This window comes from Vidua macroura, chromosome 3, assembly GCF_024509145.1.
Source record: "Vidua macroura isolate BioBank_ID:100142 chromosome 3, ASM2450914v1, whole genome shotgun sequence".
NCBI classification, from domain to species: Eukaryota; Metazoa; Chordata; class Aves; order Passeriformes; family Viduidae; genus Vidua; species Vidua macroura.
Genome location: NC_071573.1, coordinates 16,320,740 through 16,348,585, shown reverse-complemented (window position 1 = coordinate 16,348,585; position 27,846 = coordinate 16,320,740). Strand labels below are relative to the sequence as shown.

The 27,846-nt window shown below is 43.2% G+C and overlaps 1 protein-coding gene and 3 long non-coding RNA genes across 4 annotated transcripts; 2 read left to right on the top strand and 2 right to left on the bottom strand.

Moving 5' to 3' along the window:
• Positions 1 to 118: 118 nt before the first annotated feature.
• Positions 119 to 5,848, top strand: LOC128805608 (uncharacterized). The gene is made up of 2 exons (XR_008436495.1): positions 119 to 553; positions 5,493 to 5,848. It is a non-coding gene; the product is annotated as an uncharacterized LOC128805608 (long non-coding RNA).
• LOC128805609 (uncharacterized) lies at positions 3,160 to 6,934 on the bottom strand. Its single transcript, XR_008436496.1, has 2 exons — positions 6,867 to 6,934; positions 3,160 to 3,519 (listed from the first exon to the last, which is right to left on the bottom strand). It is a non-coding gene; the product is annotated as an uncharacterized LOC128805609 (long non-coding RNA).
• LOC128805607 (uncharacterized) lies at positions 6,878 to 9,606 on the top strand. Its single transcript, XR_008436494.1, has 2 exons — positions 6,878 to 7,602; positions 8,010 to 9,606. It is a non-coding gene; the product is annotated as an uncharacterized LOC128805607 (long non-coding RNA).
• HNRNPU (heterogeneous nuclear ribonucleoprotein U) lies at positions 9,424 to 23,287 on the bottom strand. The gene is made up of 14 exons (XM_053974403.1): positions 22,333 to 23,287; positions 21,253 to 21,364; positions 21,056 to 21,129; positions 18,548 to 18,687; positions 16,871 to 16,970; positions 15,702 to 15,814; positions 15,037 to 15,300; positions 14,651 to 14,770; positions 13,914 to 14,042; positions 13,382 to 13,550; positions 12,608 to 12,847; positions 12,153 to 12,355; positions 10,974 to 11,045; positions 9,424 to 10,546 (listed from the first exon to the last, which is right to left on the bottom strand). Exons 1-14 carry the CDS (start codon positions 23,063 to 23,065, stop codon positions 10,493 to 10,495), a joined length of 2,523 nt encoding a protein of 840 aa, XP_053830378.1. The 5' UTR covers positions 23,066 to 23,287; the 3' UTR covers positions 9,424 to 10,492.
• Positions 23,288 to 27,846: the final 4,559 nt, after the last annotated feature.

Here is a 27,846-nt window from a genome sequence, read left to right as displayed (position 1 = left end):
GGACATTGACTTCAATATTATATATAAAAAGTCTTCAGAAGAATTAATGCAATGAAACACTTCCTGTCGTCACTGCAGATTCCAAACTGAGAAGTTAATTGGTAACTAATTCAGAAGAGAAAAGTGTTTCCCCTGGTTCTGTGTTGGGTGGGGGACCAAGGGGCGCGAGAGGCTGTTTCTCCTTGGGGTGGAAGCTGTTGCTTTGTAAAGCCCTTGGAGCAGCAGTGGGAAACTGAGCAAGCCATGAAGCTGGTCTTAACAAGCTCCTGTTTTAATACATGGTGGAGTTCTTCCCTATCTGACCTAAGAAAAGAAAGTGCAACCTAAGCAGGGGGGTCTTTTGGCTGTGAGGTCATAGGTCAGCTGCAGGATTTAGGCAACAAAAGCACAGGGATGAAAATTTACTCTTTGGCAAAGAGCAGTTAGTTGTAGAGAGAGAAGTGAAGGGCGTTTTGTGCTGATGGGAAAGAAGTTAGCATGTGCATAATGGCATCCTTCAAAACACACAGATGCTGTGACTGGTGAGAATATAGAAGCAGCATTATGATACTGTGTAAGTAAAAAAAATCTGGGGAAAATTGCAGCATTACATCCTCTGTTGTTAATTGGTGTTGGTATAAGTTACTGTATTTAAGGATAGCAGCTTAACCACAGTTTTAGCAATAACTGAAATGCTAGATGTATCTGTATTGTGTAGATAACCCATCTAATACTTCTGCTTCTCTGTGCAGAATGTAAAATGAGCATGCCAGATGTTCACAGAAGAACTGGGGAAGAGGCAATGTTCAGGCAGCCTGGCCAGCACATTGGAGCTTCAGTGTTTACTAAAACTTGAGGTGCAATTAACTGAAAGTCAGCCCTTTGCCCAATAGGGCAGGGCAGGGATATAAGACAAGGAAGCAGTGAGCAGGACTCCGTTGGTGTGAAAGGAGGGCTTCCAACAGCAGAGGGAAGAATGCTCATGGTCAAACATGCAGGGGGAAAAGTGTGGCACAATTCCTCAAAGTGCTGGCTCCAGCTGCTTCTGTGCCAGCTATGGAGAGTGAATTGAAAGTGACTAATGGGTTAGCCCAATTAAAGAGTGAGAGACAGCATAAAACAAAAAATCTCAAAGCTATTAGTTGTCATAAATTAGGATACACTGACAAGAAAACAAAAATTTCTGTTAAGTAATTCTGACATTTGAAAACAATGACATAACTATTTTTTAAAATTAGTGAGTTGTATCCCTATTTATCTGTTACTGCTAATTTCATAAATCTTAAGTCATTGGTGGAAATGCATAGCACACCTCTGTATTTTATTATCAGACTTGAAATGTAAAAGAATTGCAGCTAATGACAGATATGATAGTCTTTGCTTTGCTTTGCCTAAATTAAAATTTACAGATAGTTACTAGGATGGAAAAGAAAAAGTAATTTTTAAGATGTTTGGTTTTCAGCCCCCTGAGAATAAACGATAAAAAGCAAGAGAATGAGGTATAGCAACTTGAAACTGTAAGTTGTTGAAACCCTGTTTATTTTACCAACAGTTATGTTACTTGGTCACTGAACGGTGACTGACAGGCAGCTTTTATCCCTGAAGTTAGGGAAATCCTTCCTTAAAGCAACCTAAACCACCAGCAAAATAGATGGATTTGTGTCCCCATTGCTCCTCCACACCTTTCTCTTCCTGTTCCCTGCAGTAGTGACACTCTGGGAAAAGGCATTTGCAGCCTCCTCCAGCAGGAGCACACACTTGGGACTCCGGCAGTGGCCAGAGGCCACATGTGCAAGCTGTGTCCTCCAGGTCCTTTGGGAAGGGAAGTCACTGTGGGAGGCACCAGGCTGAAACCTGGAGATCTAAGGTTAATTGCCAGCCCCATTCCCAGAGCTGCGTGGGATCAGGTGCCTTCGGTGCCTCTCACAGGTGCAAATGTCCTTCTTCAGCCATTGACAGATGCAACAGGCTCAAAACCTAGGAGCTTTTCTGAAGGTGACAGCACAGGCAATTACAGCTACCATCCCAAACTTCTAATTTACCTCTTTACCCAAGCAGAGATTTTAGGGAGATGTTGGCCCTCTCTGCATTTTGCAGGCTTCCAGACTCTTGGTGTGTCACCGCCCACCCCAAGTCCTTGAGTGCTGCAAAGGAAAGGTCATATCTTGTCACTGAGCCTGGCTTTTGGTAGGGGTTTTTTATTTGGGTCTGGAGGAAGTAAGTTTGTTATTTCTGGTATAAGCAATCCAGGTAACAATGAAGTACTGTGTGAATTCAGCTGTAATGAGCTCCCAAGGAAAATATTTTCTCCAGCTTAGTAGACTAATTCCCATACTTCTCTTGTTCCTATTCCGACATTTAGCTCATGAGCTCAGTCCTTACCCATGAAAGTTGTTTGCTTGCTTCATTTAACTCTTGAAACAAATACATTTTTCTTGCCTTGGAAAACTGACCAAAACAAAGTTTTACAGTATATTCAGATGCTCAAGAAGATGATCCTTTGATTTTTTTTTTTTTTCCCCATAAGTGAAGAACCAAGAACTAATTCTGTATCAGAAGTGGAACTGAGTTTTAGTTAATGTGACTCAAGGCCTTGGAACAGATAACTTTCTTACATTAAAAATTAAAATATTACATTAAGCACATACAGCTGCTGAACCTTCAAAGGATGGTGGAGAGGAGGGTAATGAGAGGTAGAACCTTGGTGACAGTTTGAAGAAAACACAGACTTTTGTTCATGACTAACAGCACCCTGACTAAGGATAGGTCCCCTCTTTTTCACACAATCCTTTGGTTTTCTGCTTGAGTTCATAGTTTGCCTGAGAGCCATCCAGCAGGGAATCTGCCTGTTCCTGCGGGAATAGGTCACGGCATCCTTATGTCTGCTTGTTTTCAAGATTAAGAGCAGTTTGTTCTGCAGCTATTTTAATCCTGCCAGCTTCTGTCATCTGTCATGAGCAAGAGTTCGTCAAAACCCTCAACTCTCCTGAACATGCCAGGAGCCCTCTGGCAGTGCCTAAAATGTACCATGGGAGTGGACAATTACCACAGCAGGGATCTTTCTCTTCAGACTGGCCACAGCTCCAAAAATACCCAGATTGTATAGAATGGTGATCTACTGAACAGAAACAAAGATTCCCCCTTTTTCTGCTCTGGAGAGAAGGAAGCACATGCTTTGCATATTTTTTTAAACTCCTTGTTTATTTTGTCAAATGCTGTAAGGAAGAGCAGCAGGTTTGCTCTCAGCCAATGTGAATTTTCTCCCTAGACAACAGGTCCTCCTCTCTCCTATTGATGGCAAATGGCTTGTGATAACTCTGGTGCTCACAGTGTGCTTTTATCCATTACACATCTTGGTCTTCAATCCTGCATATACTTGCATTGCAGGTCTTCGGAGTTCACTTAAAAGCTTTACAGCTCTAGCTGATATTCATGCTTTCTGTCATCCAGGTCAGGAGTTCTTACCACCTTTACCGTTGCCAGGTGGCCACAGTGAGAGATCTTTCTCCACCATGTCATCACTGTGACACTGCACAGATGCTGTGGAAACAGGATGAGAGATGCAGCCCACGTGCCATTGCTCTTTGTTATGTTACTTAAGCAGTTAAAGGGAAGCTAATACCCCTCCCATTCACTAAGCATTCAGGCTCTGGCTGAGATAGTGACAATATCTCTGAAGATGAAAAGCCAATAACAGGTTTATTACTGGGCCGATATGTTTCCACAAATGGCTGTTGCAGGAGTCCTTCACAGCAAATAGGAAAAAAAAAAAAAAAAAAAAATCTGACAGCTTTTTCCTCAAAATACAGAGGAAAGTACCCTATTCAGACCCCCCCAAAGAAATCTGGAGCTACCAGTGATTCTTACATGCTGTGCTGATAATGCTTTCATCCAATATTTAAAGCCCTTGAGGGCAGTCCTGAAGCAGCACTGGGAGGCCATGACAGAACTTGTTTGACTCGGTTTCTTAGCTCTGATAGTATCCCAGCATCATATTCTTCCATTACTGCCTACTGAGACTCCCAGCTGGATAAAAAGAGTGCAGCCTTTTCTTCCTAAACCTCACAAGGTCCCCTTGAACCAGTACCATAGAGGGCTTCTTACACCCATCTAACAAGCACAATGGCCCTCTCCTTCCTGAAAGCCTGTCAGCATTAATTTCTACTCACAAATTTCTCTTAACCCCATTCATCCTTTTACTGGGGACACCATACCTCAGGCTGTACATCTCTGTCACCCACACCTGTGCTCTCCAAGAGACTTATCTTGAGAGCACCTAAGTGGGTCACAGAGTGGCCACCTACCAGATGGCCAGGAAGCTGCTCCGTCAGACACTGCTCGGTTACAGCAGAGTGAGGCATGCCCCCGCACACGGCTGTGCGGACACACACAGTGTGCAGCCACACTCCCCACGCTTCGGGAATGCTGTGAGATGCCACAAACCACAGCTCTGTGTGAAGTCACACACTCCTGGTACGGCACCAAACCGGAAAAAATTCAGGGGGGCTTAGATAATGATATAGCAGCAGCACGGTCTCTCTACTGACAGCCTCCTGTGGGATCCATGCTAATTGGAATACAGCCATCATACAAGGAGGAACCCGTGCGCTCTCTCCCTTCCCCCAGCAGCCCTTCAGTTGCTTTCAGCACCGTAATCTTCCCTGGTTTGTTCTGGAGCCACAGAAAGATACTTGTACTTGGTAAATAATGGACCTTTCAAGGCAGTAACTACCTATAAAAGCAAGATCATTCCTGAAAACTTTTCTTCATTGTTGCTGAAAGAAACGGTTGGAGTCTCTCATTTCCCTTCTGCGGGTGTTTCCTTAAAGGAAAAAAAATTAAAAGGCACTGGCCGGCTGCCAGGCTGTGGAGGCACATAAATATACTGGGGCTGTGCCAACGCAGCCTCTGAAGCAGCAGCAACAGCAGCCCCCTCCCAGGAATGTCCGGGAGCCGCTGATTTTCAGGAAGTGTCTCCCGGCCTCTACCACCTTCTCCATGGCCAAGCAGACTGTGGAGTTTTCTCAGTGCCAAGCAGGGCTGGGCTCAGCGTGCAGCCCTGTGGACTGGAGCATGGATCACAGTGATTGCTCCCACCGCCTTTTCCTTTGGAGGAAGCAGCTCCTATTGCAGCCACATACGGGAACCAGCCAGTCACCTCGAGCTTTGGCAGCTGGTGTGATGGGCTCCGCTCCACACAGGAAATACTTCTCCTTGTAACAAAGGGGCAGGCAAATTCATGCAAAAGGTGTGATTGATAGAATATCCTAGGTCTGGAATCCAAATACCCAGATTGTGACATTTAAATGCTGTGTTCACTGATACTTAAGTAGTGAAGTAGTTCTTACTGAGTTATCACAGCTGCTTTCTCCAAGGTCTCTCAAACTAAATAGGGCGAACACACAAGACATTTAATTTGCATAAGTAATTTACAACTAATGTTTCTTTTTGAGGTGCTTGTCTCACTATTTAACAATAGATTGGATTTTATTATTATTATTGTTGTTTTATAGGGCAGCTGCTTGCCTAATGGAGTGTCCACTAGAGGCTGGGAAGCAGCTGAATCACAGCCCTGCTGAAGAGGATGGGACTTACAGTGGCTGCCAAGTTGAATGTGGGCCAGGAGAGTGTTCTCTCTGCAAATAAGTCAGCCTGCAGGCTGGGCTCCATCATGAAATATGTGGCCAGCGAATGCAAGGATGCTTTGGGTACACAGCTCTGCTACTCACAACCTGCTCATGAAGCTGTATGTGGACTCAACTCTGGTAGCTAAACGTTTCTGAGTCTTGTTTCTCAGCAAACCCCAAATGTGAGCAAACTCCAAGTGTTATTTCTTTCAGAAAAAGATATTACATGTAAATACCTCCTTTGAGACTTACTAATTTCTTTTCCCCATCTCTATGTCTTACCTAAAGTTTTTAGTAACTTCTAGGACCAAAAGTACTCTGCAGATCAAAGATTGTCTACTAAACCAGAAGAGATAACAAAAATTTGCTCTAAAGTAACACTTGCATATCAAGTCACCTACAAGTAATTGTATTTCTAGGTTTTTTACACTTGCCTTTGTTTTTCGCTATTGATGTTGACAACATGTCAAACATTGAGCATCTTTTTTAAGCTACAGCTAAGTTTACATAGCAACCAATTCGCTGCTGAATCCTCCTGCCACTCCCAGTAGTGGCAGAAAGACAAACTAAGGCAAGAGTCACATCCAGAGTAATTGCTGGCCAAGTCCTGATTTCAGCCAGCTCCCTATAAGGGCTGGCTCTGGAGAGGCCTTCAGTGCTGGAGGAGATGGCTGGTGCCTAGCAAAGCAGAGAAGCTGCACAGAACTAACCACTACTCTGCCACTATTTAAAGAGAAGGCCTCTTCCCCTCACTACCTGCATGGGGGCTTTGCCTGGGAGGGAGATGCTTCTGCCAGTGTGAGAGAGGCGCTGCTCTAACTTCGCCACAGCTGTGGGCTGTTACACACCCGAGTTACAAAGCTGCTCTTCTGAGCTTCCACTTGCTCCTCAGCTGCTTTTTCTGACAGCCTGGAGCTTTCCCCATCCTCCACAGTGCTTTGGGCCAAGTTGTCTTCAGCTCTACTTACTCCTCCCTTGCTAGTTCACAAATACAGTGTGTGCATGCTTCTTTGCTTGGAAGAGCCCAGCCCCTGGCAGCTAACATCTGCAGAAGTGTCGAAGTATTTCACGTCTCTGCAACTCAGTTTGGTTTCTTGTGGCTTTGCCTGAGGTTGAGGTTGCCCTGTTAGAAAGCACTGGCCTAGTTTTTCAAAAGGTCATGGACAAGGAAACTTCCTAATCTTAAAATATGACTTCATCACCTATTTCTATTAAAAGCAGTGCTTGGAGCGTTGCAAGAAAAAAAAAATAGTGGCTTACACCATGAGTAAGAATTTTTCTTTCAATGCAAGTGGAAGTGGCTTGGACTGCACAGGATGTAGCCAGAAGACTGATTTAATTCATCCCACTATCAGAAAAAGTGGGCACGACGTCTAAAAATCTCTTTGCTGCTGAGCTGTCCTGCAGTAGGCACTGAAAAGAGCTCGTGTACACGTGCCTTTTACACTGAGCTCCTACACACAGCACTGCCGAGTACTCCCGGTGCAGCAGAGGAAGCAGCCCAGCACACTGGAAAGGCCAGCTCTCGACAGCAGAGCCGGGTGTGGGGACAGGGATCTCCAAGCCACCCCAGAACCAAAGCCTGCCCCTGATGTCCCACAGCTGACTCTGTTTACAAAGTCCTCTCACGCAGGACACCGCCCCTCGCCAAGATGGTGGCGTGTCAGGGAAGCACCTCCATGTACACAGTGTGTATCCTAGCGACTGTTACTAGCAAAGGCAGAAATACAGCTGGAGTTTGTTTGGTAGTTAACCGGGCACTTCCTCCCGGGACACGCAGCACAGCCCTGCCTTGAGCCTGCAGCTCAGCATGCACGGCCCTCTCGGGCAAGGCGGGGCGGCCAGAGCCTGCTGAAGGTGGATGAGGTGCCAGCAGCTGCATCAGACAGGGCTGCAAGGAGAGCACCCCCAGCAGCATTGGCACTGCTGCCAGCAGCTGCACGGGCACCATGTGCCATGGTCCGATTGTCACAGAGCTAAGCTGAAAGCTATCCAGGTTTGTACTCTGTTAGGAAAAAAACCCCATCTCAGGTAGAAAAAGCCAAACCCGGTTTGCACTCTAAAAGGAAAAACACCCCAAAACATGAGCCCAAACCCCAGTGTTGTATGTCACTACCTGTGCTGCCACCACCACCAGCAGCACGGCTGCTTGAATCCAAGTACTATCCTGCATGTAAACAAACCCTTGTAAGCTGCAAGAAATCACTGAACGTGACAGATGGCTCAGCCCTCTTGCTTTGGCAATGTACAGCTGTGCCCTCCTCACCTTTCTATAGCCACCAGCTAAGTTTCATATTGTCTTTTTTAAATGCAAACTCTGGGTTTTTTAGTATTAGTGATTCTTTAGGCAACTGCTTCTCTATGAAAGCCATTTTCACATGGCAAAATAAATCCCTTCTCTAGGAATATTCAGAGCTACGTTGAGAGTGTGTGGGCAGACCCAGGCTGAATACACGGCTCCACGCAAGCGCTGCTCTCCACTCAACTGTAACAAATCATGAGCGGGATGTACGTGGACTTTTCCACCCCCTCTCTGAGCTACTCGTGTCCCAGGTAGAGCATGTGCTGAAGCTTTTTTGAATTCTGTTTCTCAGATAGTGCTGAACTTACCAAAACAGCTTTTGTTGGAGAGGAGTATTTTAAGTAGAAACAGGATACTCCTTTTTGAGTGTGAGAGTTGAAGCATCTCGTGTGTGGCTGATTTGTTGGGGTTTTTTTTTAAACACCATACAGCAAAGAAACTGAAAACAAAACATCCCAGACTTTTGAATTGAAATACAGGCTTTACAACCACATAGTAAGTGTAGGCTCTTATATTTTAGTTTAAGACTATATCATTTTATAGAGTACCAAAATAAGCAAAGGATCAGCACTCCATACAAAGTGTTAGTTCTTGTGACGAGGGTAGAAGGGAAATGGACTTTAATTACACTAAACTTTTTTTTTTTGCAAGTCTAAAGAAAACTCCATTTCAGCAAAGCATATTTGGGTTTCAATTCCCCAAATTTCATTAAATAGTGTTTCTTTTAAGACAATTTACATTTTTCTCATTCAAAGTAAAGGGATGATTTAAAGCACTATTGACAAGGAGGTGGTGCCGTTAATGTTTAATGTCAATATGCAATGGCATCTGCTATAAAGGCTAGAAGAGCAACACAAGCTTATCTTTACTTCTGAAGACTACTAGAAATTGACTAACACTGGAGAAAGGTTTCAAGCACAGCACACGACTCTAGCTCTAGGCTGCTGCCAGGAAGCCTCTGCTAGTCCATACACTGCCACGGGGACTGCCAGCACACTCCAGGGCCCTGATGGCGGCAGTGCCACGTGTTCTCACATGTGTACCCCGTGTACTCTTACAATGGGTAACATCTTTTCCCTGTCTTACGGCATTAGAACGCAAGTTAGCAGCTAACAGTGCCACTACAATTTTACAGAAGCATAAAGCTGAACAAAATAGCAGTTAAAACAAATTGAAGCTCATGACAATCCTTCCTCCTGTCCTACTCCCTGTCCAAATCCTTCTCCTGGTCCTTCCCTAATGTCTATTTTACAATAAAGAGGTTAAGTGGATTTACATGATGCAAGTGCAACTCAAAGACTTTTGCCCTATACATATAACCATGTTAAACTGTGAATTATACATGTGATAGATCTCTAACAGAGCAACCACCAGTTTTTTTAAAGAAACACAAGTATTTCAGCATGTACAGTAATGAGTTTAAAACTGTCCAACATCGTTGCTTTCATACATTCTCTTCCTCTTTATAGCATTAACGGGATTTTAGACCTTGATGGCGACAATCCCAAACAAGAGTAAAATGAATTTATTTTATTGCAAACAAACGTCTAGAGTTAAACTTCTCCACCCACTTTCTTTAAAGAGAAAAGGAATCAGCAGGCTAAGGAGATACACCCATTTGAGAATTGACATGATTAAAAATTAAGATATAAAATGGGTGACTCACAGTTTCATTAGCTTACAAAATGGTGGAGGTAACTACTACAAGCACACTAGGTATACAGTATTTTGTGGGGAAAGAGTTATACAGACACACAGCTAACTTCATATAGATCCCATTAGACAACTGGATTTACAACAAGTTTTGTTTAATAAGAAATGGGCAAAGCCAGCTTCTTTTCAGAATCAAAATGCAGAACAAATGGAAAAAAAAATTATGGTATTGTACCTTCACAAGTTTGAGCCTCCACAAATAAAGCAACCGAGTTTTACAACTTTAAGAGCTTCTACATACACTCCACCATCACTACTTAGCCCCAGGTTTCCTCTTTACCCCCAACATCTTATTGAGTTCCAAATGTTACAAAAAAGTCCTAGTTATTGCCAGAAACTTTTGCCTCCCCCTCCTCCCCTCCCCACCCAAGAGCTTCATAGAGAGGATGGAGTGTAATAGGGAGCTTTACATAATCTCATGGTATTTGAGGGCTACTAAGATGTCTCCATACGAATCTGGTTGCTAACATTTCTATCATATTGTGACATGACTCACGACTGTTTCTTAGAAATTGGGGGATGGGGAAAAAGGAGAAAATTCTTTAATAAAAAGACACCAGGTACAAAGCAACGTTTTACTTTTGTTGTGGTAAAAAAAAAGTCACATTTTACAGATAAAATGTAGAACCCTGAAATACTGACACATTCTCTTTTCGTGCACAATGCTGAGGTTCTCTTACGAATCACTTTAAAACTGCAATTAAAAATGTACAAAAAAAGAAAAGAAAAAATCAACCCACAAAGCTTCTAAAAAAGGAACCCGCAGGCACTTCCTCTTGTGGAATGTTTAAAAAGTTAGCCTACTAAAGAAAACAGTCGACTTCTTGTGAAGGTTTTGGAGAAATATGTATCAGTTCATTTATTTGGGTATTCAATAATATCCTTGGTGATAATGCTGACTCCATGGCTTCTGACCCCAGAATTGCTGCAACAGATTAATAAATAGTTAGTTTTAACCTGCAATCACATAATGGTTAAGTTTGTTACTTGGGGGAAAAAAAAAAACCAAAACATTTAACAAACATCTAGTTCCCCTGGAACTTGAGAAGATTAAAGTCCTCTCCAATAGCAGCAAGCTTCTGAACAACTGAAGGCAGCTAAAAGTTCACTTCACAGCAGTAATGTGAAGCCAAGTACTACATACCATTACGAACATTAAGCCAGAGCTGGTATTTGATATATCAAGACCATCAAGGCAGATTAAATTTTGCACAGGAAGCTATTTATAGTGGTATTACCTAGCATTAGAAGATTTTGCTATCCACTCTTGACTATTCATGTCTTTATTTCAGTCAGCATTTTGCAACATTCAAGTTAACAATCAGTAAAAAGGTAAAGTTGGGACTACTTACACCCTGCTGCCACTGGTTGTAGCCCTGAGATTGGTTTTTGTAGCCACGATTATTTCCCCTTCCTCTGAAGTTCTGCAAGAGGACAACAGTTGTTAACTACTTCGTCTATATGCCTTTTTTAGCAGTGTCCTAATACCAATCTTAATTACCACCAAAACATCACACACCATATAGAAGTATCAGCCCTAGGTTAATAGAAAAACACCCCACCAAAAAATCCCTCCCTGAAAAACACTAGAATACCTAAAGCCTCCTTCCTCCCCTCTAAGCAACTGCTTTTTAAACACAGGGCAAGAACCTCAGAATTAATAAACCAGCTCAAACTCTTGTTGCCTGGTCAGGAAAGCTGGCTAATCCAGTTTTGACTCACCCTATTTCCAGCTGCTAAATGCACCAGGACAACTAAAAATACAAGAGCTTGTCTATTTTTAGTTAGGAAAGGCTGTAGTTGCTACAAGGGTATGTTATCTGATCAGACAAAAGGATATGGGTCACACAACTGAAAATAGATGAGCTAGCCCACAAAACTTCAACAGAAGTTATGGTACAACAAAGGGACATTGATACAAATAGATGAAATTTTGCTTTTCCCCTGTTTGTCAGTATTAGGCAAACCTGAGCCATGTTTACTGGCTTGGGCTCCATCTGCTGGCTCCTTAGTAATCCCAGTTTTGTTTTTCCAATACTTCCACCAATATTCCATCAGGTAAGATCTAGGCTAGTGTGTCTTTACTAGTTGCGTTTGATACCAGACACCAACAAAGTTTTACAGAATTTTTACAAGGAGTTTTTTTATAAAGTTTTTCTGTAAAGAGCTATTTTCAGAAAGATCTCTACATGTTTGATAAAGATACATTTTGACCCTCAGACCAAAAAACAGTTGTTATTATTATTGGGGAAGGGGAAGAAACAAACAAAAAACCAGAGACCAGCCTTCACACATGCACTAAAATATCTTAATTTTTAACAGGACAGAGGTTACAGCCCTAACATGAACCCCCTGCATCAGCAGTTGTTACACAACTGAGCCCTGGGCACATGCACTAAACTAGAAAGGCCTTGCAGCATGGCATCAGTGTAGCACCACAACCAAGTTTGTGACTTCTCACAGGCACCAGAGCTGTCAACAACATCCAAAGTACTGTAGTTCAACTTGGCAGTCCCCCCTCAAAGCATCACCTGGTTGTAGTTTCCCCTGTTGGGCATTCCACCTCTGTTATAGTTTCCTCTGTTTGAGTAGCCACCTCTGCTTGGAAAGACAGGGCCACGAGGATAGGGGTAGCCAATTGCTCCGCTGCTGCCACCGCCACCACCGCCACCTCCACCACCTCGCTGAGGCATGTTGCCTCCCCTCCTGTTGTATCCACCACGATTGCCAGGGACTGCAAGGGAGAGAGTTACTTTAATCAAGTAATTGTTAGGTCTTACGTATTTCCTACATGAAGATGAACAGTGCAATCCAAGCTCTGACAAGCCTCTCTCTCAAGCTGTACAATTAACTATACACTAAAACATTAAACTTACTGAAATTGAGATGAAGGTTCCCACTATATAATAAATGCAATGTAACTACTAGAACTTTTTTCCCCAGCAGCAGCAACCTCCTGAAGTCACAGATTTATTTCTAGGCTCACCTCCTCCTCTGAAGTTGCCCCGCATGTTGAATCCTCCACGTCCTCTCTGACCCCTATTAAATTGATTTTTATTGCTCTTCTTGTTCTTCTTTGAGCCAGTGTTCTGTTTCTTTTCTGGTGGAAGAGCTTTCTTACTTTCTTCTTTATACTGTTCCAAAAGCTTCTGAGCTTCTTCTTTTTGCAACTCTACATAGATTATTTCATCAAAACATTCTGCTACCTCTGGCAGTGTGAAGTTCCCTATAATTGCAAAAACACTGAGTATTCAGCATCTACATTCAGCTATAATCAAAGCCGCAATTTAACCACCTTTCCCCCATTCTTCCTCCCAACCCTCTGCATCCCCTCAGCATAGGGACAAAATTACATAATCTGAGCATTTAGGAAATATAAGAGTGACAAAGGAAATAAACAGGTCTTCATGGAGTTGACAGTACTGTTCCAAACCTCGAAAACATTCTGCCTATCTTTTTTTTTCTTTTATAAGCCTCCACTCAGAACACCAGTTTCTGCCAAATATGTCACGTATATAGGGCACTTTATGCCAAGACAGCTTTGTGCATCTGCATGAAGCATATCACCGTAACTGAGTAGTGTTAAGGACTGCAGCAGAGGGAACACAATATAGTGTTATCCTACCAAGTTACAATAGTCTTCCAGTTTTGTAAAAGTACAACTGTTTAAGATAAAGTGGTTTTTTAGACTTCACGTTTACTTAATCCTTTAAACAGATACTCAGCATCCTAAAACACAGTATAGGATTATGTTCCATGCCTTTCATTTTGAGAACTGCATGCTCTGGAAGATCTTTTCCCTCCACCTCTGCCTTCTTTTGTGTTCTTTGCTTGTAGTCTTCATCTTTTGGGCAAACAACAACTGCTTTGCGCTGGAAGCCTGCAAACAGGCACATTTTTCTCCTCTGCGCAGCTGCAGACACATTTGTCTGAAAAAAATGCAGTAACTTACTACACGTAGCTGTCATTGTAAGAGTTAAGGAAGTCAACTTATGGTGTATAGACTTCACCTCTACAAGAGCTTGCAATGAAGTTTACAAATAACTGGACATAAAGATGCTGCATAATGCAAAATTACGAGCTCGTATCAATGTGTTAAAACACTTCCTCCCACATCCCATAAATCTAGAGAAGTTCAGACAAGCATTCGTAGTAATATCTCAACTTTGTGTCCCCTGAATGAGTACTAAGTCAGTAACTGAAACAATTGGTATTATAACTTTAATCCCAATTAATTACTACAATATAGCCTACAACAAATTTCCTTAACCGTTTTTCACTGAAGCTTCTACCTGATCCAAAATGAAATTCCGCTTCTTACGAGCTGCAATCTCAATGAACTTTCCAAGACACTGTGGAGCTCTCTGCAACAGTGTGTTAAGTTTTCCAGTGTCTGCCATCTGACGCTTAAAACCTGCAACCTATGGAGAAATTTCCCAGAGTTAGTCAGTGTAGTCCTGATACACGTGACTGACATTCTTTGCTAAATGCTTTCCACCAGACTTCAAGGGTTATTCAAATCAAGGCCACAACTGCTGCAAACTCATAATTGAAATTCTCAACCCTCCACAGAACGTAAGAGATTTATAAACAAAGACTCCACAAGAATTGGTAACATTCAGTTCAAGGTATACTCATCAAAATACTAATTCCAGCTCTGAGAACAGTGATGTATAGAGAAGTAGAAATACATTCAATAGTCAACAACAGCTGGCTATTTCTTACATTTTACCACAAAAAAGCTTCTGAATCCTGCCATGGGTGAATTAGCAGCTCAGCAAGGTAATAAAATCTTTACACAGGACCATTAGGTTGGGAAAGACATTTCAAATCACTGAGTCCAACTAACACCACCTTGTCAACCAGACTATAGCACCAAGTGTCACAGCCAGTCTTTTCTTCAATACGAATGGTCACTAGCTAACTAATAGCCAGCTTCTTTGATATAAAAGAACCCCATGGCAGCCAAATACCATGGATTTACAGCAAGTTTTCAATACCTCAAGAAATAAAATGTCTTATCACTTACCATCATTTTGTCCATAATAGTATTTGTCCCAAGAATGTTGTATTTTCCAGGATTTGCTGCTGCATGTTTGGTAACCCATGTAGTCTTGCCAGCTCCTGGCAAGCCAATCATCATCACCACCTATGACAAAAAGTTCTGTATTTGAGATACTAGTTCAAAGATTTTCTTTAATACACTTAACTTAGCCCAGCAAGCCTAATGGATACCGAGGGGGGATGTGGGGGTCTTGGGGGTGGGGAAGGTAGTGGTAGTGAATAGGTCACAAGACACTAAGTATTAAAGCTCCCAAACAAAAACATCAGGAGTGAGGTGGAATAATCTCCTTAACTCTAACCATTTCCATCCATGTGCTTTAACAACTTTTGAGATCATCAGAAGAAACTTACTTCACAATCTTTCTTTTGCTCGGGTCCCTTTGGTCCTCGGACCCTATCCTCCAGGGGGACCTTCTGGATGAAGGTGTACTCTTCAGGTACAGGGAAGTAGGGTTCCTCCTTCTGACCAAAGTTGAACTCAACCGCACAGTTATGGCAGAGAACATGTGGAAAGAGTGGTCGCCCATCAAGAACTTCCTTGCTTATTTTGAATGCAACACCAAGCTCTTGTCCATTCTTGGAATATGAGAGTTCCACTTCATCACCATCAAAATTCTGTTTTTCAGACAAAGCATTATTTTAGATACAATTAACTCCCTTTATACAGTTAATTCGTCACTTCACTCTACTGGCTATGTTCACTCAACTTCTGTGACACTTATTTCATAAAGGAACTAAAACCAATTTTCTCTTCTAATGACTCACTGACAATGATAATTTTGATCAAGATCTGATTTTTTTTATTAAAAGGCTTTTAAAGACATTTGTCCATGAATATGAAATGATGTTGCCAGCAGTCACTGTTAGTAATAGCTGCTGCTTCTACTGCCTGCCTATGTTAAACAACTTGTCTTGCTCCCATGATTTTATGTATTTGCTTTACAGCTTCTAACATCAAAGCAGTCTAAAAATTCAAGGATGTTTTCCCTCAAAAGAAAATATAAGTGAAAACTTACAGCAAAACATCCAATCACATCATTTTCATCAAACTTCTCACCAAAGTCTTCAGTCTCACAATTGCATGTCTTTATTCCTTTTAGAGAATAACCGTAAGAAAATTCTTCTTCACCTGAAGGAACAATTTATACTAATTACAAATAGGCTTTCCCATCTATTTTAGACATAAATCACCTTACAGCTACTTAAATAAGCTGCTGTTCAGAGTATTTTTATTAATGCCAAAACAAGCTAATGCCCCCCAACAGCTATACAAGCTCATTCTTCTATTCAATACTTTCACTTGAGATAGAACAGCAGTGTTTCCTCATCCCTGTTTAAAAGCTTTATGCTGCTGGTTCCAGATTTATGTTAACAATAAAAGCTGAACTGTCAGATAAAGACATGAACAAATATTTTAAACTGTGAAGACCTCATTATGCACTGGTATACCTGCTGTAACGTAGACAGAAAGGCTTTCTGAAGTTAGTCTCCAGGAGCACTTACCCCTCCCATTTTAAAGGGAGTTTAGCAGACATTCAGCCTATGCAACAGCTGAGGATGAAGCTGCAAGGAACAAGCTAACAGGAAGTGTCAAACACAAGGTCTCAGGTGTAACTTAAGTAGAAAGCTGTTGCTGATATCAGAACATACCAACTCACCAATATTTCCCCCAAACATATATTTCAGCAACAAGTTATAAATATTATTATTATTTGTCATATATATAATGAAGTTGTACTTTCTCTACAGTTATTTTCAGAAATTAGGATTTTCCCACCAAGCAAAAAAAAAAAAAAAAAAGATAATGTAGTTATCATGGGTTAAATTTTATACCATGCACCACCCTTTAAAAGTGGAGGGAAGGGCAACTCCCCCTTTTCTACTTTTGACACTACATGAAAAAGACAAATCCTTTATCTTATCAAGTATTTAACAATGTTCTCCATAACCCATACATAATCACTGGAAGAATTAATTCTTAAAATATGGCCCTAACCCTTACAGGTCTGAACACTTCATGACTTTATGAACTTTCTCACACCATGTCCAGAGAATGACTCAAATTAAGACCACTTTTCACAACACACAGACTACAGTCACTAAACTTGTCCCCCCTGCTTCAGGAAGAAAAATTTTAAGACTTCAGCCACATCAACACAAAAGCAATGAAACATTTGAGTCTTACCAAGCAACATTCCACTGGTGTTCAGTGACCAGCCAACTCGCACTTCATGTATGTCAATGTCTTTTGTATACAGGTGTTTAACAGGAATCTTTTCTGTAACCTATTTTTAAATTATTCAGTAAAAGGTAAGCAGTATTTATTATACACTAACAAGATGAAGAACAAAAGGTAACATTTTGACCCTTTAGGCTTAGCAAAGATTTAACCGAAGTGTAAGTGATCACCTTCAGCAAAAATAAAAACATGCTCGAGAATATGAAACCACAACTAGTGACTAAACAGTTCTATCTCCTGATTTAGCAATGAAGATTGAAGATACCATAAATCTTCATCACTTTGTCACAGCAGTCCCTGTCAGTGGTCAAAAGCCTTAAGTCCTTTTGACATTGTATTAAAATTACAAACAATACGAATATTTAAAAAAACCCAGTTGCCGTGAAGTTGGGATTAACAGTAAATTACTTAGCTAAGAAAATGTGCACTGTATTAAAAAACCTGCTTCTTAGAGACAGGGAAAGTATTATACTATCCCTTTTCACTGTGAGCAGACTTCCTGGGCAAGCTGCCAGCTTCCAAACAACATAACCAGATTTAAAAAAAAGCAACAAACAAAAACACCCCAGAAACCCCCAACAAACCACCTAAACGCACTGGAATCTACATGCAACCAGCTGTTTTTAAACTGTCTTTAGAAACTTTACCTAAAAGGAAGTGAAAAGCCCATCAGTATCCTATCAACCTCTGCAACTATTCCAGTCAGGTGACTGAGCTGAAACTCATTTGAAAGCAAACAGGACAATAAAAAGCAACATAAATTTCACTTCACTGGCCTTCCAAAGTTACAGGTATCAGATCAACAGACACAGATATCACTCCATGCAAAAGTTTGGATAATGAGATCACTACCCAATTATTATGGTAACAGTTACATTTGAAAGCACTAGAGGAAGAGAACAGATTAATATACACAGGCCCATCATATGCAAAGAAGCCTTTAACATTGTTAAGTAAAAAAGGAACAAGAAAAATTAAGATTCAAGCTTTGCGATTTTGTTCCTCTTCCATCAACAAGCTGGAGAAATCAGTTTATTATAAGGCTGATTGCTCTTTGCCATTTTTACCCTTCAGGAGAACTCTTGCTCTCAAAATTTAACTACCTGCTAAATACTCACATTCAATGCATCATGTCAGCGTTAATGATGTTGAAAGGGACCTCTAGAGGTCATCCAGCCCAAATCCCTGCCTAGAGCGGATCAAACTCAAAAGACTAAGCAGAACCAGAAAGGAGTGGTGGTGGGATAGTTTATATTCCTTAAAAAAAAGTCAAGCTTTCTGTAATCTTCAGAAAGCACAAGCAAACTTCTGACTAGAGTGTATAAAAATACTTTCAGTGTTGACGCATGAGATGACAAATAGAATTAGTGATTAAAAAGTAAGACCAGAAGTCTCACATTCAGAAAAAACATACTGCTTTGTGGTTTTTTTCAAATGTCTGTTCTTTGTTAAATCAAAGTGCTTATTAAAGAGGAAACAGTTTTGCAAACTGAGCCATCTTCTTGTAAGAGAAGGCCATTTAAGAGTCCTGTTCACATCAATTAGTTTCAACTAAGTCCAAAAAATGTGACAAGTATAAATATTATATTTAAGCATGCATAAGTCTCATAAACATTAACTCACCTTCATCTCAAAGCAGACTTTGCCTTTAGAAACTCCATAGGAGGCTCTCCCTCCAGCCCAAAGGAAAGCAAAGCTTTCCATGGTCAGAGAGGAAGCACTAAACCGGTCTCTTGAGATTTTAAAATGCAGGTCACAGTTATCTGTTAACATAAAAACCATTCTGTTTACTCTGATTACAAAATAAAGTACAGGTGTCCAATTTTATGCATTAAAGATGATGCCAGCTTTCAAAGGTGATTTTAAAGACAAACTGCCAGCAAGTACCCAGGATCTTTCAGAGAAGCAACATGTCTAGATGGAACTGCAGACTGAAGCTCGGTCAAAATCTTAGGAAAAGCTAGCTAACAAGTAATTTTCAAGGTGCCATCTTCACTTCTGTCACCCGAATTCCCTCTATTTTTTCCATCTGCTTAAAACCCCCTAACTTCCACCATATCTGTTTGAACTCTTTGTCCATCAATACTGATGGACAGTACCTCTTTCCATCAATACTGAGGCATCTGCATTGAGCTCTCCAGTACCCTCTGGAGACCTGATTCTGAAGGAGTCTCAAAGCTCAAGCCCAAACCTAAGGGCTGCTAAGAAGTAAATGTGAACACAAATGTTTTTATTTAAGTACTGAATGTAGTCTTTGGTTAATACAGCCAATTAGCAAGTCAAATTAGATGATGCCTTAAAATAAAGGCAGTTAAATCAGGGGCAGATATGCTAAGCACAGAAAGTGTGCTAAGAGAACCTACTTCAGCCCAGAAACACGACCTACTCACTGAATTCACCTACCACTCTAAGAACCTAAGCAGAACCTTGGTTTTACAAGCATCTTCAGAGCTGCACACCATGAAACTGCAAATGTATCTCCCAGTAGGTTTCAGAAAAACAATACCAAATGGTAACAAGAGGTGCAGCATGCAACACTTGAATTCCCCAGAGCAGGGAACTCACAGAAGCAGCTCCAAACCTACCTGATGGTTACAAGAAAGGAGCAAAATGAGCAAACAGTGAGAAATTCTGCTCTGGTATAAAACCTGCATGATGCCAGAATACACTAAAATGCAGTCTGCCCTGTACTACTGGCAACTCTTATGCACAAGATTTTGTTTTGTTTGCATACAGCCATCCCCGATTTCAAAAATAGTGATCCAAGTGTCTTCCCATTAGTACTGCTAACTCTTATTTGTTGAAAAGGAGATAAAATCATACAGAAGAAACCCACCGTTGCAGGCTACCTTTACAACAGGACTGAAGTTACAGCTTCTTTGTAAGACTCAGGCAATAAAAAGCACTTAAGAGTGGCTAAACCTCTTACAGGTCTGGATCACTATCCAGAAGAGAGAGTGCCAATTCATTACACAATTCAGCCTTACAGCTGTGTTTGAATCTTATCTCTAAAGAGTCTGCCAACACTTTAAATCAGAATTTGTCCAGTAGCAAGATTTTCCACTAGAAAATACTATTATTACTAGAAACAGTAATAATGAAAAGTAGCTATTTACTTAGCTATTGGAAAACTCCAAAGCTCCCACAGAAGTGGCTACTCACCAGGTTAGCAGCTAGAAACTTGAGACTTAGTTAGCAAAATGTCAGGGATGGCATATCCAGCAATTTATGTTACTGTAAAGTAATACCTCCTTCTATTTCAAACCGTTTCTTGTGGAATAAAACCACCTGAAACTTCTAACAAATATGCCAGACAATGCCAAAAGTTAAGGTTCCCTTCCATGGCACTGTAAGAATCCAAAGAGTTCAAGCATTACTTCAAGATTGTTTTCTAATACTGTGTTGAGTCCTTATACTTACCCTTAAGAATACAAATGTCAACTCTGCCATAATAGTACGTTGCAGTAATAATGATGTTTATAATGTGCCTCAAAAATAACCCTGTTTGCAGACAGTTCTCAATTTCTATGCTCTGCTGACCAAGCCTCTCTGACATCCCACTTGCACAAACCACCACCCAAAAGCCCACACATTCATAGGTTACATGAATGGTTCATTTCTGAGGAAGTATTACCAGATTTTGTTAAATTGATTACAAGATAGAAAGAACACTCCACTGGTCAGTATCTAAATAAGGGAATGTATGCAGGAAGCTCATTTCCCAAACTGTATTTTGTAAGCACTTATGCTATAGACTCTCTGAGCTTTCTGGGCTGCAGTGCTGGACAGCTGTTTCATCAAGCTGTCTCCAGAGTGTTCTGTGTGCACTCTACACTTACCCACCTAAGCTTCCATATCAGATTAGTGTTTTGGTTAAGATTTCTTCACAGAACTGTCTATCACTACAGAATTTACAGGGAAACCAAGCTTATTACTGTTAACATACTCATATCCTTCTGTTCTTTTCTTTGCTAAAAATGGGTGGAAATACAGTATTTTTCTCATTTTTTTAAAGTTACCTGGTAATGAAAATCAACAAATGCTATCCTCCCCGTCACAGAAAGCGTGGCATTAAGATTAAAAGCCTTAACACCACATCTTTCCAGAGCAAAGGAAAGCGTGTTTACTCACAAGTATCAAGACAAACCACTGTGTCGTCAAAATGTTCATCTTCTTCTTCAACAGGTGGTTGAGGGGACTTGGCCCTGAAAAAAACAAACCCAAACAAAATATAATAAAGCGACACGTATTTTCATGAAGTTAAAATAACATTTCTGTACTCTATTCCTCCTCATCACAAAATGCTGCCCAGTACCAATTCTGTTTACCTGCTATACTTGTTTTCCTCAATGTATTCAAAGTATCCCCGGCCATGGTCTTCACGTGGTCTCTTCACTCCCCTCTTCTTCTCACCAGGCTTTTGCTCTGTTTTACCATCTCCTGTAACAGAAGCAATAATTTATTTTGATTCTTTTAATTTAGTTAGTTTAATTGGTAATAAAATCTATATCATGGCTTCAACTTTGCAAGCTGCAGCAAGCTACAGCGTGAGATAAGCAGTAACATTTTAAAAAGGAATTTTACTACGTTACTAAGGTAAAAACCTGCATGTTGAATTTTCACGGGAGACTCAAAACTTGTCACCAATCAGAAATTACTTAGCATACTGAAGTCGCCAATCCACCACACGCAGCAGCCAGTACGGCCCTCAGTGCTATGAGCCCCACTGAAACCGCCCCGAAAAAAACTAAAAAAAAACCTAAAAAAAACCTAAAAAAAAAAAAAAAAAAACCACAAAACCCAACCAAAAAACAAACAAACAAAAAAAACCCCAACAAATAAAACCCAAACCAAAAACCAAAAAAATCCCCACCAAAATGATAAAAAAAGCCCCTCCTGACCCGCCGCGCCTCCAGACCCGCAACACCATCACCACCCGCCCACCACGGAGGCAGCGGGACATTGCCAGCCTCTCGCAAGGGCACCGTGCGATCCGCACGACTGCGCCTCCTCCCGGCGGGCCGCGGGCGGGAGCCCCAGGGAAGGGATTCCTCCTCCTCCTCCCGCCTCCATTGTACCGCCAGGCCTTCCCAGCGCCATCCCGTGCGGCGGCGGCGCCCAGCCCGGAAGTGACGTCAGGCGCGCCCCGCGCTGCTCGGCGCACAATGCACAGCGCGCCCCAGCGGCCCCTCCGCCGCCCCTCCTCCCGCGCCCCTCCCCCTGCCCCCCCGCCGGGCCAGCACGAGGCGCGGGGCCGCCAACGTCCGCCCGCGCGCGCCCCGGAAACCGCCCCCCACCCCCCCCGGCCGGGCAACCCCCGTCATGGCGGGGAGGGAGGGGGGGGGGGAGGGGGGGGGGTCTGGGATTAATGGGCCCCCACCCCGGTTCCCGCCGCCACGCTCACTCACCCCCGGCGCCCTGCGCCCCGGGGCGGCCGCCCCCGCCGCCGCCTTCCGCTTTCTTCTGCTGCTGCTGCTGCTTGGCGGGGCCCGCCGGGCCAGAGGCAGCGGCGGGCCCCGAGGCGCCCCCAGCGCTCTTGCCGGGAGCCTCCTTGGTGGCAGCGGCGCTGCGCGGCGGGAGGAGCGGAGGGGGCTGCTGCGGCTGTTGGGGCTGCGGCGGCTGCTGGTCACCGTGGCCGTTGGCGTCTCCGGCCGCGGCCTCCTCCTCGTCGGCCAGCTCGTCCTCCCCTTCTTGGAAACCCTGGTCATCGCCGTTCTCATCCTCCTCCTCCTCCTCTTCCTCCTCATCGCCGCCCGCCTCCTCCTCCATGGGGCCGCCCCCGGCCCCTGCCCGCTCGCCGTTCTCCTCGCCCAGCTCCATGGCGTCGCCATCGGCGGCCTCCAGCCCTTCCTCGTCGTCGTCCTCCATGGCGGAGGCCGCGGCCTGGCCGGGGCCTCCCCCCTGGCGGAGCTGCGCGGCGCCCCCGCCGCTCTCGGCCGCCTCCCCCTCCACGCTGCCGTTGCCGGGCTCGGCCGCGCCGCTGGCGGGGCCGCCCCCGCCGGCCTCCTCCTGGTCTAGCGCGGCCTGGAGCCGCTCCATGAGCTCAGCCTTGAGGCCCTTGTCGGAGAGGCGCCGCTTTTTCAGCTCCTCTTTCAGCTCCGACACCTTCAGCTTCTTCACGTTCACGGGCGAGCAGCTCATGGCGGCGGCGGCGGCGGCACTGGCGGCTCGGTCCCTGGGCGGCGCGCGGGCGGCGGCGAGCAGGGACAGACGGGCGGCTCTGGCTCTGGCTGCGGTGTGTCGGTGCCCTGGCGGGCGGTGGGTGCGGGCGGGAGGCGCGGGGGGTTCGTGCGGCTGCGGGAGCTGCGGAGCCGGACCCGCCTGGCGCCAAATCCTTTCACCGCGAGCTCGCGAGGGAGACGCGCCTCGCGGGGCCGCGCACGCACCGGCGCCGCGCGCGCGCCGCCCCGCCCCCGCGCACGTAGGCCCTCCCGCGCTACCGTAACGACCGCATTACCGTAAATACCCGCCCGAGCGCAGCGCACCTCGCCGCCCTTGTCCTGGCGGGTCCCTTGGCGGCGGCGGATCGGCCGATACGCCGCTCCGGCACAATGAACCCGTTCCGGGCTGCGAACCACCCCCGTGCCAGCTCCCGCCCGCGTGAGGCCACGGCCCGACCGAAATGACCCCCCCGAAGGGCCCGCATTCCAGCCACAGCCTCGCAGCGCCCTGTCCTGATTCCCCTGGCTCCCCTGCGCCCATGTCGGGCCTGGTCCCGCACGGTTTATTGCTACAGGCTTTAAAAAGGGGCACTGCTGCTCGAAATAGTTTCCCTGGCACAGCCCTGCTAAAGCAGTTACATAAAGGCAGGAGCGGGGCTACCCCGTTCCCGCAGCACCGGGAGGCAGGCACGGGGCTGAGCCTTCACCAGAGCCGGCGATAACAAAGGTTCTCCAGTGCATGAACTCCTGATCTGGAGCTCGGCACGGGGCTAATCTGCTCACCAAAACTGCGCATTTTCCCTCTTTTCTTCCCCCTGCCTCCCCCTCTGCACAGCGTTAATATGGGGCTCTCCAAAGCCACTCAAGTTGTACAGTCATTGAATTTTGATTTTTCCAATTCAGTCAAAAGTAACATGAAAACAAAGTGTGGAGAGGATTTCATACAAGCAGAAAGGCAGCACGGATTTACAAGTCGGCTTCCTTAGGGAACCCAGATAAAAAGCTAATTTTCTATTGCAGGAAAAGAAATACAAGAAATACAATCACCAGAGGATTAGTTATGAAGAGCAACAAAAGGGAAAGTGTGTTTGCCATGAAGTTGCCTTGTGTTGGTACAGATTGCATGGCCTCCTGAACCAGAACAAATTACGTTTACCTGCCCCAGAAGAAGGGAAGAGAGACAAGGAACTCATCCTGTTAAAAGTGCGCAAGGAAAGGGCTCTTTCACACACGTCCACACACACCGCTCTGTCCTCAGTCAGCCTACATCTACTTGGAGACAACTTAACTCAGCCAGGTTAGCTGAACCCAGCACTACACAACAGCTTGTTGGAACAGATTCGAGAAGAGATGCAATATGTACAGATGAGAAAAAAGTTGCCAGAACTTTCCCTTACTTTAAGGTCAAGTTAGTAGATTTTATTTCAATCCAGTAAGTCAGAGTCACCTCAATAGCAGAAGAAAATGGTACGAGTACATCAATGCAAAGGAGAGGTCAGTGTGTGATTAAGCTGTACTACTCTAAATCATTGCCTTTGTCCATTTCTTCATGAAAGAACAATCTTAGCTAGTCTGCTGAGGGAGTCCTGACGTATACTGTTCTGCCAAAGTGACAACAAAATTAAACTAGTTAATATTGCAAGGTTACTGACTGAAACTTACAGATAATTCTGCATTAATTTGGATGTCATTTAAACAGAAAATACATCAATAGTTCTTTATGAGTTGTATTATTTGTACCCCAGCCAGAGCCTTATGTTTAGACCTTGAACTTGCACAGGGCTTTTCACATGTTGAGTCATATTTCTGGAAGAGTTGAATCAACCCTGATGTCTGATAATCCCTCCCACCACCGCAAACTTTATGGATTGAAAGATTCTTTTAGGACAGCTATGTATCCCTGAGCCTTGCCTTAAATGAGCACATTTGCACATATTGACAGTGCCTCTGTGATAGAAAACACCCTCATTCAGAATCACCTGAGAGCTGCAGTAATCACATGTAATCCCATTCCTAAACAATGTCATGTCTCCCTGCTTCGGTAACATGCTCATACTGCTTTATACTCCTGTTACCATGGAGAAACAAAACAGCTTTGAGGCACATTACCCTAAAGCATCCAACCCTCTATATAAAGGCACAAGTAGATAAAGTAAAAATCATTTCCCCCCCCCGCCCTTGAAATTTAGCACTATTAATTTGAGGCATTTTTTACAAGTTACTACAGCTGTCTATTTATTAAACCACTTAGAAGGATAAACTTATTATTTTTAAAGGAGATTAACTCATACCATCATAATAAGGGTAATGCTTACTATCAACCACTCACTTAATTACACTACCAAACAGGTGTAGCAAGACTTTTCAGACTACAGTTATGTTACATGTTATTACAGAAGTGAGGTGTCCCAGTTGATTCTCATATGTCAGGTGATTCAATTGTAAAAAATAAATAGTTGTAAATAATCATAAAGCTAAGTAAATAAAATGCACACATAACTGAAACAGATGTGTAACTTTAATGACTGCCTCTCAGTGTTAAAAAAAAAAAAAAAGCTTTTCCTATATATAAGTTAAATACATATTTATTACACATCTGTCCCTGGGAAAAATCTCTCTTAAGATACTCCCCTGTCCTCTTTGAGTCCTGTGTTTCCAGAGTTTGCCTTTCCCTTATTCATACTTTGAAGGAGAAAAATGGTTAAGGATGTATGCTCTCCTTGTTGCTGTACCCTCTCTTAGTTTAGATACTGAGTGAATCCTTCAACTCTGCTTTTCATAGGACATGCAGATAGATAGTGGCCAGCCATATAAAAAATGAGTGTTTGGTAATGCAACCTCCTGAAACAGGATAGCACTAAAGAAAAGCACTTTAAGCTTTAGTGTGCAAAGCTGCTACTTGTATAGTGATGGCCATATGAAAAACAAAACATGAATGCTGGTAACCACAATACTTCTCTATTAAAATTGCTTTTTTTGGTCTCAAAATATATTGAAACATAATCTTTCTTTCTATTTAAATGAAAAGTGACATGCTCCCATATATAAAAGATGCAACCCTATGCACTTTTTATCAACCATATAGCATTTTTCTCTTACCTGTGTTACTTCCTAACCTAAACTGTTTTTCTCTCCAAACCAGTCTTCCCTCTCAAAAGTAATTTCCAAGTCCTCTGGGACTTGGCCTTCAACAGATCAGTTACTCTGGTTTCCCTCATTTTTGTTCGTTCTCCTTTAGACTTCAATTAGTTGCTCTACTCACCTCTTATGTTCTTTCCGTTATTTACCCTTAGTCCTTCCAAATCTCTCTCCTCTTTCTGTTTACCAAGAGAAGTGACAAAGAGGTAACAAAAAGAAGAGCAAGCTTTAAGGAGGGCATTGAACAATCACAAGAGTCCAATCCCACCTGGGCTTTGAACCTTTCCACACATCTTCAGTGTTGCAGGAGAACCCAGGCATTTGTGTTTCCCTGTTCTGCTCTCTTAGAGCCTTGTCTGTCCTGTTCTGGCTCCTCTTGTTGTGCTTTACCCTACATCTGACCATCACAGTGTGTTCCTGGTCTCTTCTGCATGTCCTTAATCCATATACCCTCAATTAATATTGCCTTCAGATTTCCACATTCAACACACCATTACTTTAAAAGAGAATATCATTATTGAAATACTCTGCTGCCTTTTATGATAGCAGGCAGCGTGTGGAGCGAGTCTTTTTCTTTCTCCCTTTTCATCACTGCTGATGAAATACTTATTAATCATTACTAGACCCAATGAAAAATTTTCAGGCATTTTTAAAGTGCTGATTTGTCCCAAGTGAGGTTGCATGACTAATGGGCAGGTCTGATGATTTCTTAGCCCCTATTTATTTATCTCCATAGGTGGGTCTATCTTAGGATCTGTCTGCCAGGAGGCCAGGAGTTTGTTTTGGAGAAATAGCACTGTGCTCCTCTTTCCCTGACATGTACTACTGCTCACCATCAGAGTCAGGATGCTGAACTAGATTGACCTTGCCTTGTACTATCTATAATCTCTCCATGATATTTTAATATCAAAGGAGTTCAGTTCGTCTCAGAAATGAGGTGGTCATATGCCAAAATAAGGCCTATTAATTGCATAGGAACCAGATTAGTTAGGTCTGAAAGCATCCTCAGGACCTATGGGGTAGTTAGTGTCTAATCACAAGTAGATCTGCCAGGGTTAAAGGGACTGAAATTCAGGTTTCTGGCACTGGTTTGGTTAGCTAGTTCTCCTCAGAAGCATCTTTGTCTTATTACACTCTCTGCCATAGCACCCTTTGGGCCCCCAGGTGAGCTGTCACTTCAGAGTCAGTAAACAAGTCCTTTTTAAGAGACTAATGCTATTTTGATTTTCCTGTATGCTGGATGATGTAGTGGAGTAATCCCACCGAGCAGAAGGAAGCACTACAAAGCTACACCGGGACATCACATATCAGCCACGACCTGTGTTTGTCACCCTCATTGACCCCATACTAAAAAGAATCCCCCTTTTCCCATTTCCAAGGAGTAACTTTTTTTGCTTAACAAAAAAATCCAAAAGCCCATGAGTTTTTGAGAAACAGTTTCTCAGTTCAGAGCATTCAATGACTCACAGTTTCTAAGCCTGGCCTTGGGGAAAAAGGCTGCATTCTCCAACATTAAAACCAGGATTCATTTTGGCTTTATTCAGAGCCATACAGAAGTTTATTCACTACACGTCTCAAGTCCTATATATGAACTAATTCATAAGAAGATACTTAGCTCCACAA